This window comes from Cryptomeria japonica, chromosome 9, assembly GCF_030272615.1.
Source record: "Cryptomeria japonica chromosome 9, Sugi_1.0, whole genome shotgun sequence".
Classification (NCBI taxonomy): Eukaryota; Viridiplantae; Streptophyta; class Pinopsida; order Cupressales; family Cupressaceae; genus Cryptomeria; species Cryptomeria japonica.
Window position 1 is genome coordinate 647,179,428 of NC_081413.1, and position 14,764 is coordinate 647,194,191.

Consider the following 14,764-nt stretch of genomic DNA (forward strand, 5'->3'; position numbering starts at 1 on the left):
TCTTGAGGAACCAAAGGGGTTTTATCCTCTCATTTGTAGAACCCAAGGGTTTTTGTGAGTTTAAAATTTAAATGTTTTATATCTTCTTATAATTGGAAGGAGTTATTGCTTACCCTCTTAATTATCATTCGTGGGTACATAATTAATGTTTTGTGTGTCGTTTGTTTTTGTTCCTCTCATTCTAAGTCTTACCTTTGGAGGTCTCAGGTGGTTTTCTATTGTTTCCATCAGAGATTTCCCTCTTTTCTTTCTGCTCTTGCCTTTCTTGCTTTGTGGTTAAAGCCATACCCCAAAAACTAAATTATACCTCTAAAATTCAGAGGAAGATCACTAATTCAATAGTGACCTCTCCAACTATTTACCAAGATAAAATCACAGTGATAAATCTGTTTACCAACACAATTCACTTGTACATATTCTTCTTCAGATCAATTTTTCCACATAGTTGCTCAGCCACCAAAGAGAAAAATTTGCAGAGCTTGGGGTTGAAGCCGTTGAGGCTGAAAGGACACACGTTGAATGTATTGTACTCTTTTTTTATTCAAATCTAATAGAAAACACTTCCCTAAATTTTTACAGGCTCAGTTGATATGTTTTTTAACTGTATTTTGTATAATGTTTTTGTAAGGTATTTTGTTTTTTTAAGTTGCCGAGTCACCAACTTTGAGTGAAATTTGGGTTTAATGAATTTTTGCTATGTCTAAGTTTGAGAACTGTGATAAGATCAAATGCACGTTTTATAAGATATGTCATTTTTAGATGCCATTTTCTGAGATATCTATCTATTCTTATAAGATATTATTTTGAGTCCTTGCTCTCTTTAAAGCTCTTTTATGGCAAGTAAGTTGATGACCTCTTTCATTCACTCTGTCATGAGTAGTCGTAGAATGAAATGATTGAAAAATCATCCTTATATTCAAGATGATAATTGTCAATCTACCATATACCAGATACTGTATTCATCAATGTTTGTGAAATTCATTAAGAACTCCTTGAAATATGTCGAAAGTAATATTTAATTGTTGAAAACATCTTTTTTTTGTTGGAATTTTTAGTTTAGAAACTAAGTTATCAGGTTCTTTGCCTCAGCCTCTGGTCCTGGTCTTGGTCCTTTGCAAGTACTGGTTTGGTTCTGGTACGTCCCTGGGCAGTACCCTGGGCGAACCTAGGGGCACAACCAGGCTCTGGATTTGATCAATCTTATTTTCATTGCCTCTGGACTTTTGAAAAGATTGGACATGCCCACCTTGAAGTTCACTTTTCTTTTTTGACAACATTAATTAATTAACGGGTACTCAAATTCGTCCTCACGGTTCTAATGAGTTCATTGTTGATGCATTATGTTACTAGTTCCCTCTTGAAAACTTTCTTCTTTCACATGTTTATCCATTTAAAGGGATTCTCATCACAAAAAATAGTTAATAGTTTGAGGTCACTTCTAGTAGGATGTTTAAATATTCAAGGTTGTCATTTTCCTTAAGTATATGGAATAAAGTACAATTGTAAAAACCTATATTTTCGATTTGGCTGTTTCTTTTCCAGTGATATTTAGAAAATTGAAGTAGTTAAAGGCAAGGTTTCTATCATTTTAAATGTAGACATACATACATACATACATACATATATATATATATGGGCATACCCACCATATCTGTACCCGAATCGGTAACTTAGTTTAGAAATATAAGCCTACTAAATCTTGATTTCACTATTTGCGGATTATAACGTTGAATTGTATCATCCTGTTTTCTGTGGAGGACATTGCCTAATTTTTTTTGATAGTTGAAACATGATAAAAAATACATGATTTAGCGAGACTGTCTTCTCACCCAGACTGGTTAGTAGCTGATCCATGTTTTGGGTTGGTGCTGATTTTCAGGTAACGTAGGATCAGTTGATTGCAGTATATGAATATCCTTTAACCTTTAGAAGAAGCTTATTCTTTAAAATAATCAGATCAATTTAATCTGAACTTTCTTTAAGCTACACAGTTACTTCCTTTATGAAATGCCCACTGGTTTATTGATATTGCCTAGTCTTTCTGCATGATTTCTGTGAGATGAATTGTTCTTTAATTTTTACACTTGATATTTGTTTCTTATATCATATGCATGGGGATAGCTATCAATGTTTTGCAAAGAATCTTCTCACCATCTTCTACAAGGTTGATTGGACTTTTATTATTCTTTTGTGTCCTTACGAGAAGTTTGAGTGGATGTGGAACACACCAAAACCTGAAAGTTGATTGACTGTAGATAAACAATATGTATATAATTATTATTTGTGTAATATAAGAATTAGTGGTGCTCACTTGGTAAAACTTTTCTGACACTAGGAAAAACAAGAAGAGAAAATTTGCAAGATTGCTAGTATGACCATCAACTAGCATTCATTAACAATAATATCCAAGAACTAAAGAAGGATAAAATAAAGATGGTCTGATAAGATTGGCATTCAATCACAATACAAATCTGTCAGAAAGTTAGTTTGCTACTGATTAAATGTCTTCGACAATGTTATACACAAATTCAATTTTATGCTTTGCATAGAATTTCCTTATTGAGTATACGATATGAGTGCAATTGTGCACGTATTTACTAACAAGTCTTCGATCCCTTATTAGAACTTAGAAGCATATATAGATGCTTATTATTATCATCATCATCATTGTATATGAATTTACCCTAGCCAACGAACTTTTCCAGTTGTTACATGGTTTGTGTTTTGCAAGGCTCATGTGATAAGGCCTTTACTATACATGTTATATGCTTGTTTACATTTTCTTTACTTTCCTTTTCAATTCTTTTTTTTGGTAATTTGGACAACTGAAATGAATTTATCTTTTCTTGGAAGTAGAGCTTGGAGGCTTATTATCAAGAAGCTGGTAGAGCTGGAAGAGATGGATTACTAGCCGATTGTAGTAAGTATTGTTGTATTTTGTTTTTTCAAATATTTGTTCGGGTGCCTTGTCAATATGTTTGTCAAATGTATATGCATATTTTGTCAACATCATAGTTATTAAATAACAATATTTTATATTCATTTTAAAAATATCTTAGTAATATAAGACAACAACAATTTTTCCTTATTTATAGATAAAAAGATGTAATGTCCTCTTTCTAGTGTTCATAGCATGATGATATCGTTAGCCTATTTTCTCATTGTCGCATAGGCTAACCAAGACACAAAAGAGATCCGGGGGATGTTTGGCCAACCATTTCCAGTTATAGGCCAGTTCGAGCTGATTTGATGCAATTTTGGGGAACTTACTATTTTTAGTAAGTCATGGCTAGGGCAGTGACTTAGCATTTCAGTGCATTCTTGAATGGCAACAATGTTGGTGATGATAGTTGAATGCCAATTGGGTAATTTACTTCTAATCCGAGATATTTATTATTTAACGATAAGTTTAAGTTATAAAGTTAAAGCAAAATATTTAACTTTATCGTTATTTAATAACTTCAATGGGATTATAAAGTTAAGTGTTAAAAATGTATTAAATGTCCCCTTTCTTTAAAAAGGTACATGGGCAACTTAATGAGGGGAGTATAATATTAAAATAAAAGTGATTTGTATTATCCCACATTGCTTGTGAGTTGGATTAGCTTCTTGGAGAAATGGATAAATAGAGGATGTGAGAGTTTTTTAGTAGGCTTGGATGAGATGAAAGTTATGCTATTGGATTTCTTAGGAATCTGATTATTGGGCTTGGAGGACGAAACCCCTCTTTGTCAACATTCCTCTTGCTGTTGCAAGATACAGTTAGGAGAATTTATGGTGTTTTCATTCAGGAAACACATTGGGCTAATTAGATTTTCAAAGGGAAGATTTGGAGAAGATATTAGGAGCAGATTCGAAGGCGATAGTGAAGATTTGTATGAACAGTGTTTTGGGCAGATTTGAATTTGTGTCATTATCATATAGTCTTCCTCATAAGTTTGAAGCATATTTGAGTGTCATTAAGAGTTTGAAGACATTCATAGGTCTGTAATATTGTTCGAATCTGATTTGTATGCCTGGAGTTGGAATTAAATAAGTGTTATCAGCATTAATCTTCTTGTTATTAGTATTTGTAATGTATGATTTTTCTATAGTGAATGAAATCTGAAAGCCACTCAACAAATATCAATTTATCCAATTTATTTTATTGCAAATTAAGAACCAATTCAGAAAACTAGTAGTCAGCTTGCAAGCCAATTGTTTGACAAAATTACACTGAGTGAAAAAGCACAAAAAACAGTCTAGAACAGGGGGTGTTCTTACAGTGGTATCAGAGCAGTGTATCCTGACATCCTGAAGGGTACAATATGAGTAAATAGTGATATGTTTGGATTTGTTCAGCAACCTTTTACACATCACTATAATACTTGCAGAAACAGAGCTGTTGCGAACTTAAATCCGGAAGAACAAAGAGCTTCTGAAGAGAAAAATACAAGAAACATGGGAGACAGGAATGTTAGGGATCCAGGAGGAGAGGTTTCTACAACTATTGGACTCACTAGTTCAAGGGCGGGAGCTAGCAGAGCAGAGAGCTCAACAACAAAATCAACGGTTAGATCTTTTGACACAGATGATGGCTGGCCAGTTGGGTATTGATGTTAATAACTTAGGTGGCGGAAACAATGGTGTAAATAATGGCGGAAACAATGGGGGAAACAATGGAGGTAATAATAGACACAACGGTGGACAAAATGGTAATGGGGGCAACGGAAAAGGAAATGTGGATGATAACTTTGGGCATGTAGTTCAACCAACTAGAATGGTGAGCTCCTGACCTCTTCTACCAGGACAACAGAATGCTTGGGTCAGATGGCTACATTTGGGTGAGTATTGCTACAATACCACCTACCACATGACTATTAGGATGACTTCATTTATGGCATTGTATGGGTGTGAAGCCCCAAACTTTATGGATTTACTCTTTAAGGACAACAAGGTGCCTAAGGCAAAAGATTTGTTGCAGGAGAGTCAGGACATCTTGAGGGCATTGAAGGAGAACATCCAACAGACACAAAACCAACAAAAGTTGTATGCTGATCAGCATAGGGTTGAGCGCAGTTTCGGGGTTGGTGATATGGTTTTCCGAGACTTCAACCTTATAGATAATCTTCTTTGAAGAAGAGTGGTACTGAAAAGCTCAAACCACGATTTTATGGTCCATTCAAAGTCATTCGCCGTGTTGGGGAGGTGGCCTATGAGCTAGAGTTGTCAGCCAACAGTAACGTGCATAGTGTTTCATGTCTCTAGACTCAAAAAGGCTTTAGGACATAATGTAGTACCATCAACAAAATTGCCACCCCTGGATGAGGGAAAATTGATATTGGTTCCAGAGGCGATTATTGATACCAGGGAGAGGACACTTCAGAGAAGGACGATTAATGAATATTTGGTTAAGTGGAAGAACCTGCCAGTTGAGGATGCTACATGGGAGAGTGATCAGAGCTTGCAACACCCAGAGATGAAATTGCTTGAGGACAAGCAATCTTGGGAAGGGCGAACTGTAATCTCCCTTTTCTAGCATTCATAGCATGATGATGTTGTTAGCCTATTTTCTCATGGTCCCGTAGGCTAACCAACACACAAAAGGGATCCAGGAGATGTTTGGCCTAGGCATTTTAGTTACAGGCTAGTTTGAGCTGATTTGATGCAATTTTAGGTAACTTACTATTTTTAGTAAGTCAATTGGCTAGGGTAGTGACTCAACATTTCAGTTTATTCTTGAATGGCAATAATGTCGGTGATGATAGTTGAATGCCAACTGGGTAATTTACTTCTAATCCCAAATATTTATTATATAACAATAAGTTTAAGTTATAAAGTTAAATTAAAATATTTAACTTTATCGTTATTTAATAACTTCAGTGGGACTATAAAGTTAAGTGTTAAAAGTATTAAATGTCCCCTTTCCTTAAAAAGGTACATAGGTAACTTAATGAGGGGATTATAATATTAAAATAAAAGTGATTTGTATTATCCCACATTGCCTGTGAGTTGGATTAGCTTCTTGGAGAAATGGATAAATAAAGGCTGTGAGAGTTTTTAAGTAGGCTTGGATGAGATGAAAGTTATGCTATTGGATTTCTCAGGAATCTGATTATTGGGCTTGGAGGACGAAATCCCTCTTTGTCAACATTCTTCTCGCTGTTGCAAGATACAGTCAGGATAATTTATGGTGTTTTCCTTCAGGAAACACATTGGGCTTATTAGATTTTCAAAGGGAAGATTTGGAGAAGATATTAGGAGCAGATTCGAAGGCGATAGTGAAGATTTGTGAGTTGCTACAGTGCTGTGAACAGTGTCATGAACAGTAATGTGAATAGTGTCGTGAACAGTGCTGCTATAGTGCATGAACAGTGTTTTGGGCAGATTTCAGACTTGTGGAGTTCAAATTTGAATTTGTTTCATTATCATATAGTCTTCCACATAAGTTTGAAGCATATTTAAGTGTCATTACGAGTTTGAAGACATTCCTAGGTTTGTAATATTGTTTGAATCTGATTTGTATGCTTGGAGTTGGAATTACATAAGTGTTATCAACATTAATCTTCTTGTTATTAGTATTTGTTATGTATGATTTTTCTATCTGAGAATTTGTTGAAAATAGCCAAGATCTAGGGCACAATGAATAGCACAATAGAGAGATAAATAGATTGATAAGAATAAACTGTATTCTAATTAAGATGAAAATACCGATCAACTGGATCATCAAAAATTACATACGATGTAGATGAGCTTGCTTATAAAGGCAAGGCTAAGAGACAAGAGAGCACACGATGATGACATGTGGCTCAATGAGATGCAAGGGTAGGTAGGAGAAATAGTAAAATATTCCACATGAGGTGGATCACCCACCGAAGGTGGAGTTATCACTCCACAATAATGGATATGATAAAGTAATAACAATATCACACCACAAAAGGTGGAATTTCTCCTACATACACACTCCCAATGTAGCACATCTCCCTAAGTGTCTCATATGCAAACTACAATGTGGTGCATGTACCTAAGTAAACTTAAGTAAAGTGTAATTATATCCAACATGAATAAATAATTACACCAACATTCTATATTGAATGAAATCTGAAAGCCACTCAACAAATATCAATTTATTTTATTGCAAATTAAGAACCAATTCAGAAAACCAGTAGTCAGTTTGTAAGCCAATTGTTTGACAAAATTACACTGAGTGATAAAGAACAAAAATCAGTCCAGAACAGGGGTTGTTCTTACAAAAGACAAGTTCAATTCACATCATAGAGTCATATGATTATGAATTACATATCTATACTAATACTTGACAAATTTCATCCATGGAAAACATTGTTCCAAAACAAATTTTTCTTTCCATTGTTTAATGTCAGAGTAGAGCTTTGGTGTTGACAGCCACCAAGAGGATTGATGGGTAGTGCTCCTTGTGGGAGTTTGGGTGCAAAACCTCTAGTGGGGTTAGGGGACAATGCTTGGCTTTTAGGATAGCCCCCTTTATGTATATCCTATTGTGATATAGGGTGGAGTTGTGGGGTAGGGCCTTTGTCACTGGGACAAAATTAGAAATCACACAAGCATCCATGGTGCATGCTTGAATGCTTTGGAAAAACACATCTCAAATGTTAAAAAAACCAATGCAAAATAATGAAAAAAAGATTTTTTGGTTGAATAAATTTGTGATTATTTGTCAAAAACATGACAATTACTCACCACTGAGTTATGCTGCAAGTAATTTGTGAGCCGTTTAAACTTATGAGTTTTGTGAGTTTATGACATGTTTTTAATCCATGATTTATAAGTCCTTAAAAATGTCAGTAAGGCTCTATTCATAGGGCTCAACGAGTTTCGTCCCTTGCAATTTTACAAGGTGAAGCTGAATGGCTTCCTCTTGCTATGGATTTTGTGTATGTATATTTCAATGGCACTTCCCATAGTAATCTGTAATGTCCCCTAATTAGTTATACTTTAAATTAACCTAAATTTGCCCAAATCTAAATGAAGTTTATGGGAGTACCTTTGTATACTATTTTCCTGCAACACAAAATTATAGAACACATATGAGGTAATGCTTATAAACTGAAACATGTACACTAATGAATTAGATTGCGTGATACATTTCTTTAATGTATTCATTATCATTAGTATTATATTTGTTAGATAAAATCAGATTGTAGGTTAGTTGCCATTTTTTATTATCCAATTCTTAGTGCATCAGGGTAGGCTAGCTGGATAGGGTGTCCAAGAGAGCCTCCACCCTGGGCCCAGGAGCAGATGCTACATCCCTCTTGGCTCCATGTGTCAAGTGTTAAGCATCCATCATGAAGTGGCGTACCTAGTGAGGTTTCCTATCACTGTTCCCCCTCATCACAACCACCTCCTCTCTTAAGCGCAAGAGCAGATACTACACCCCTCTTGGCTCTATGTGGCAGGTTTTAAGCATCCACTATGGAGTGGCATACCTAAGAGAGGGTCCCTTATATACAATGAACAATCTTGTTTATGATAGTCCAATGAAATTATATTTAATGTCCAATTCAGTCCATCACAGATACACAGTTACAATAACTGTTTATACATAACATTGCTATCACAAGTTCCATTATATTATATTACATTAGTGTCTTATATTAGATTGTCATCAATGCTTTCTGTGAGTACTACTTTGTATCAGTATTAATCATTATTTGTCATTATTCCATTACAATCACTACACCGTTTCTTATGTTTTTAGCACTATGTATGAATTTACAGTATTATTATAACAATTTATGTAAATTGAATTTGATTGCCTTATTCATTCTTGGATTCATATATATATATATATATATATATAAAATCATTTTAATGATGTTTGAATAATGATATATTATTTGCTTCTTCAGCATTATATCGTATTAATGACACCAATTTAATTAAGATCATACACAATTTATATTTAGTGATATACATATAGGATTTTAATATATAGAATGCTGGCTGTTATATTCTAATATTAAATCAGAAATCCTTCATATACGTACTAGTCATTGAGCTTATTTCTCTTTCCTATCCTTTTTGGCAGTCTTGATAATCTCCTGTATTCTTTTCTTATCTTCCTTGTGTTGTGCATATCGCACACACACCCCATGCTTCAGGGGACCCCGTTCTTTTTCTTCTACTTGCTCGAATGAGGGAGACCCCCTCCATTTCATGGATTTGTCCCGCGAAAAGAAAGGCTCGACAAAGTGGGGTCTTTGTGCCGATGGCCTCTGCAAACGCCCTTAATGCCTTCCAATCCCGAGTTTTGTGAAGGGCAGACAAACAAATTTGCATTGTTTTGTTAAAAAACCCCTAGTTTCGCAGAAATCGAGCATTTGTTTTTGATCAAAGCTCGAGTTTGACAGAGGGGCATTTAGATGTCGTTTTCTCACAATTTACCCCTTAGAACCTGAAATTAGTTTTTTTTCAGAGGACAAACAAACCCCGCCTCAAACGAAGTCATGCGATTTGCCGTCAGAGCTCGAAAATCATCAGTAAAGAGGGCGAAATGTCATCCAAAATCGCACATTTTGATTCAAAATCCCGAGTTTGCAAACCGAAAACTTAGTTGCTTGATTTCGTTAAAATTGCAAAGGTTGCAAAAGGTAGATGTCGCGTGATTTGCATTTCATGAAAATCACTCATAAAGCCCATTTCATGAAAATCGAGCTGAAATTAGAGACAGGTAAAGTTCACACAAAATAGCCAAATATGCCGAAAATGAAAGGGATGGTTAGAGCTCACAAAATCGGCTCACAAGCCGAAAAGGGTAAAAGCGTTTAAAGTTAGCAAAATCGGCTTCATGGCCGAAAATTCCAAGGTTCAAATCGCGCAAAACCTTCATATATGCTGAAAGTCATTCAAATAGAAAAGGTTTGCGAAATCAACGTCAATAGGCCGAAAAAGTTAAGACGTTTAGCCCCCAAAATCATGCATTTTCCTCTAGTTGGCTGAATTTGTTCTCTAAAAGTTAGGTGTTTTAAATCAAAACATCAAAATCGCACAATGTATCCAAAAGACTTGAATTTCACTAAGCAAAAGTGAAAGGGTGGAAGAAATATTAAGTTCTAGATCACGCATTTTGACTCGTTGAGCCGAAAACCAAAAAGAAAAGTCACCCATTCTAGGCAAAGTGGCCGAAATTACAACTTAGGAGGGGAGGTGTTTTAAAATTTGATGATTTTATTAAAATTGCAAAACAAAATCACGAATTTCATCAGGCTCGGGTGGCGCTAAAATAAAATAGTGTGACGTGCATTTCGTGAAAAGAAGCCAAACTTTCAAAATGCCTAAAAGGCCGAGTTCTCTTCAACAAGAGGGGCATTTAAAGCTAAATTTAATGGTTGTTAAATTAGTTTATTTAATTTTTCAAAATGATTAATCCAGGTTGAAATTGATTGTTTGCAGATTGACGACAACCTGAAGCGCAAAGTGAAGCCTTGATTGCGATCAACATCGGAAGAGGAAATTGAGGAACGCACCATAGAGCGCATGACGAAGCATGAAGAAGCGCGCCATCACGAACTTGAAAGTCGAAGCCACCAGCCAGACCGAAGACAAAGAACACACATAATGCTATAAATGTGCATTTTTAGTAACACACAGTAGGAAGAAATTCCAGAAAATCAGTATAAAAACTGAACTTGTCTAATGTAAACAACTGCCTGTGGATCCTACCTAATGGATTCAAAATGAGGGGGCACAGATCGGTTATGCCCAACTACCTGATTGACCAGATTAAAGCCAAACAGTTGTAGGTAGTTGAGAATGTGGTTGGGGGGATAACTAAGGATTGAATGGGCATGGGTTAAAGCTGCCAGGCTTGTAGAAGGTAGATCAGGACTGTTGGATGCAGTCAATCTCGAGCCTCAATTCAAATTGTAAAATCTATAAAAGGCGGGTGCCTTTCTCTTGTAAAGGGTTAGATAGAGTTTTTGTAGAAAGTTAGATTTTAGTAGTTAGGAATAGAGTAGAATTGCTGCAGAAATTGTAGTAATAGCAGCTGAAATCAATATATGGACGTTGATTTGGTGTTTATCGTCTTGGTTTTATTCTGTTTGCATGGTTTCCTTCAACAGGTTTGGATATATCCTTTTTGGTGTGCAGGTATTTGATGGATTCGGGTTCATACCATTGGGGATATGTTGATTATGTATCCCTTTGTATGGTTAGTCTGAGCCTTTAAAATCGTGCTTAGTTCAATTGTAGGTGTCCATTTGAGTGTGCCAAAATTGGGTGCTTAGGCATGCACCTGCAGTCTGAAAATCTTCTAAGTCTCCCTTAAAGATTGCACCGTTCTTGTGAGATTGTGAGTTATTCTAGCCAAGCAGGGATTGGTTATGTTGAATCCGTCTACCCGCATACTAGTTTGTTTAATTTTAGGTCTCCTAAACCCTTCTCCTTTGCTTTTATTTCCCAGTTTGAGAAACTTTTGTAGACCAACTTGTTGCAAACATAAGGCCCCTTGTACTCTCAACAAAACACATCAACTGTTGAGCTATCCTGCAGTCATGAATTGACATTTGGAACCTTGAGGTTGTCCCCTTTGATCAATTAAAAACAACATTAGGGATTTCCTTATTTCAAGAGAGGATAGGATACTCAGCAAGAACATTCTATTCTGCGTTGGCCGGATTGAGTTGTAGCAACACGATTTTAGCCACGTTTATAGAATTGGTGCTAGAAGGAAAGCCTTGTCAAGTTCCTTGCAGCAAGTTGAATCTATTAGGCCAATTTAAATGTTATATTTGGGATACCAAAAAAAAAGCCAAAAAATGTTATATTATGTATCCCTTTGTATGGTTAGTCCGAGCCTTTAAAATCGTGCTTAGTTCAATTGCAGGTGTCCGTTTGAGCTGTGCCAAAATTGGGTGCTTAGGCGTGCACTTGCAGTCTGAAAATCTTCTAAGTCTCCCTTAAAGATTGCACCATTCTTGTGAGGTTGTGAGTTATTCTGGCCAAGCAGGGATTGGTTATGTTGAATCCGTCTACCCGCATACCAGTCTTGTTAATTTTAGGTCTCCTAAACCCTTCTCCTTTGCTTTTATTTCCCAGTTTGAGAAACAGATGCAAACCAACTTGTTGCAAACGTAAGGCCCCTTGTGCTCTCAGCAAAACACATCAATCGTTGAGCTATCCTGTAGTCATGAATTGACATTTGGAACCTTGAGGTTGTCCCCTTTGATCGATTAAAAATAGCATTAGGGATTTTCTTATTTCAATAGAGGATAGGATACTCAGTGAGAACATTCTATTCTGCGTTGGCCGGATTGAGTTGTAGCAACACAATTTTAGCCACGTCTATAGAATGGGTGCTAGAAGGAGGGCCTTGTCAGGTTCCTTGCAGCAAGTTGAATCTATTAGGCCAATTTAAATGTTATATTTGGGATACCAAAAAAAAAGCCTAAAAATGTTATATTATGTATCCCTTTGTATGGTTAGTCGGAGCCTTTAAAATCGTGCTTAGTTCAATTGTAGGTGTCCGTTTGAGCTGTGCCAAAACTGGGTGCTTAGGCATGCACCTGCAGTCTGAAAATCTTCTAAGTCTCCCTTAAAGATTGCACTGTTCTTGTGAGGTTGTGAGTTATTCTGGCCAAGCAGGGATTGGTTATGTTGAATCCGTCTGCCCGCATACCAGTCTTGTTAATTTTAGGTCTCCTAAACCCTTCTCCTTTGCTTTTATTTCCCAGTTTGAGAAACAGATGTAGACCAACTTGTTGCAAACTTAAGGCCCCTTGTGCTCTCAGCAAAACACATCAACCGTTGAGCTATCCTGCAGTCATGAATTGACATTTGGAACCTTGAGGTTGTCCCCTTTGATCGATTAAAAACAACATTAGGGATTTCCTTATTTCAAGAGGATAGGATACTCAGCGAGAACATTCTATTCTGCGTTGGCCGGATTGAGTTGTAGCAACATGATTTTAGCCACGTCTATAGAATTGGCGCTAGAAGGAGGGCCTTGTCAGGTTCCTTGCAGCAAGTTGAATCTATTAGGCCAATTTAAATGTTATATTTGGGAGACCAAAAAAAAAGCCAAAAAAATCAGAAAGTCTGAAAATACCAAAAAAGAATTCTGAGTCAGTGTCGTATCAGCCACTTCATGAAGACTGTCTGCAGTCTGACATTTTCCAATTCCAACAGAGGCTGAGTGTGTAGTTGTATCCTAAGTAGCTGTTTGAATTTGCATCTGCAGGTCACTGCAGGATTCATGGCACAATAGAGCACGAGGAGTTGAATTGCTTGACATTTCTATCAAGAGTCGAGCTAGCGTTGCACGGACATATATTTTATTGGGATATCCCCAAACCGGAGGAGTTCATATAGCCGGATATCCCCAATCCTCTGTCAAGAATCGAGGAGTTTACACGATTTAAGGACCGAATTGAGAACCAGTTCGGTCTCGAAGAAGAACTATGCTTGGAGAACGTGTTGTCACCTTGGTGGTGCAGAATTCACTGCACCCTACACTTAGAATTCACCTGCTCATTATGCATGGAGGCAGTCAACCAAGTCAAAGCCTAGTATGGACTATCGATAGAGTCAGAGGAGCCCATCACTAGCAAAATGTGGAGTGCCTACCTCGCTGCTGATGAATACAGAAGAATGCAAGATCACTGCAATGCCACACTCTCCGATGTTGTTAAGATGGAGTTGCCAAGTGTTGAGCAATATGAACTGGTCAATCACACTGTGGCAACAAATGATTTTGCTGTCCTTGTACCAAAGGAAGATGTGACAGAAGATGACAGTGCTGTCCCTGCACTTGATGAAGCCAGGGCTGAAGAAGACAAAGATCAAGTGCACTCCGTGGATCGGCCCCAAGTTGAAGAGCAATTTGCAGCGGCCCCACCAATGGAGGATGCAGTCCAGGAGTCCGTCGGAGACATTTTTGAGGACCCAGCTATTGAAGAGTCCCTGCTATTTGAAGATATGTTGACAAAAGCGCATAAGGCTGCATGGTTCATGCAACCTGGAGATGCATCGACAGATGACCCACTCCACTTTCTTGAGTGCAAATTCAAGATTGCTTTTTAGCCTATGCAACCCGATGTGGAGTTCGATGTTGATTTACACGAGCCGGATGCAAGCGGGATGTTGCACCACAAATGATGACGTCCTGATACAGCGCTGTTGAAGATCTTCTACCGCACAACACTCCGCATGACTTAGAAACACACCAGGTTGTTTCTTTCTCTCTTGCTGTTAATTCTGAAAATTTTCCATTTAATTTTGAATATTCTGGGAAAACAACTTGTAAATGGATTAACCACGGGCCTAATGAACTCCCTCAGCTGTTAATACTACCCAATGTCCTGGTTAAACAAGAGAGTGGCCAACTGAAAATTTTCTTTTCAGAATTCAAAGACAAGTCAGCCAAACTGAGAACTATTCCCGCTGCCCTGTTACTGCTGCACATACTAAGAAATCACCTTGGGTAGGGAATGCATGCGTACAGTCCATATTTTGTACAGTTGGTTCTTCTTGTACATAGTTAGTTTAGGTTTTCTTTTCCGTTTTAGAGTAGTTTGTTTGTTGTTCTTAGCTTTTAGATTTCCTGTTTTTTGCTCTAGTTAGTTTGCTTTGCTGTAGTGTAGGTGTCCTTTTGGAAGGAGTTGTCTCCCTGTTGTTTTTGTAAGGGGTTTGTTTGCTTTTCCCAGCTTTGGTGTACGAAGTCAGGATATTTGCAGGTCTGTTTCTTGGATGCCAACTTTGGTAGAGCACCTAATTGACGGTTGCCCCCGTAGTTAGTTCATTT

At 37.0% G+C, this 14,764-nt stretch overlaps 1 protein-coding gene across 3 annotated transcripts in view; it reads left to right on the forward strand.

Moving 5' to 3' along the window:
* The window catches only part of LOC131066729 (ATP-dependent DNA helicase Q-like SIM), a 287,762-nt gene that overhangs the window by 73,315 nt on the left and 199,683 nt on the right, over nt 1–14,764 (forward strand). For all 3 annotated transcript variants that reach the window (XR_009358846.1, XM_058001560.2, XM_058001562.2), the window contains one exon: nt 2,857–2,920. Coding sequence is in view for 2 of the 3 variants with exons in the window: in XM_058001560.2 (XP_057857543.2) it covers nt 2,857–2,920 (64 nt within the window). In the remaining variant the exon portion in view is untranslated. The remainder of the gene's footprint in view (nt 1–2,856; nt 2,921–14,764) is intronic.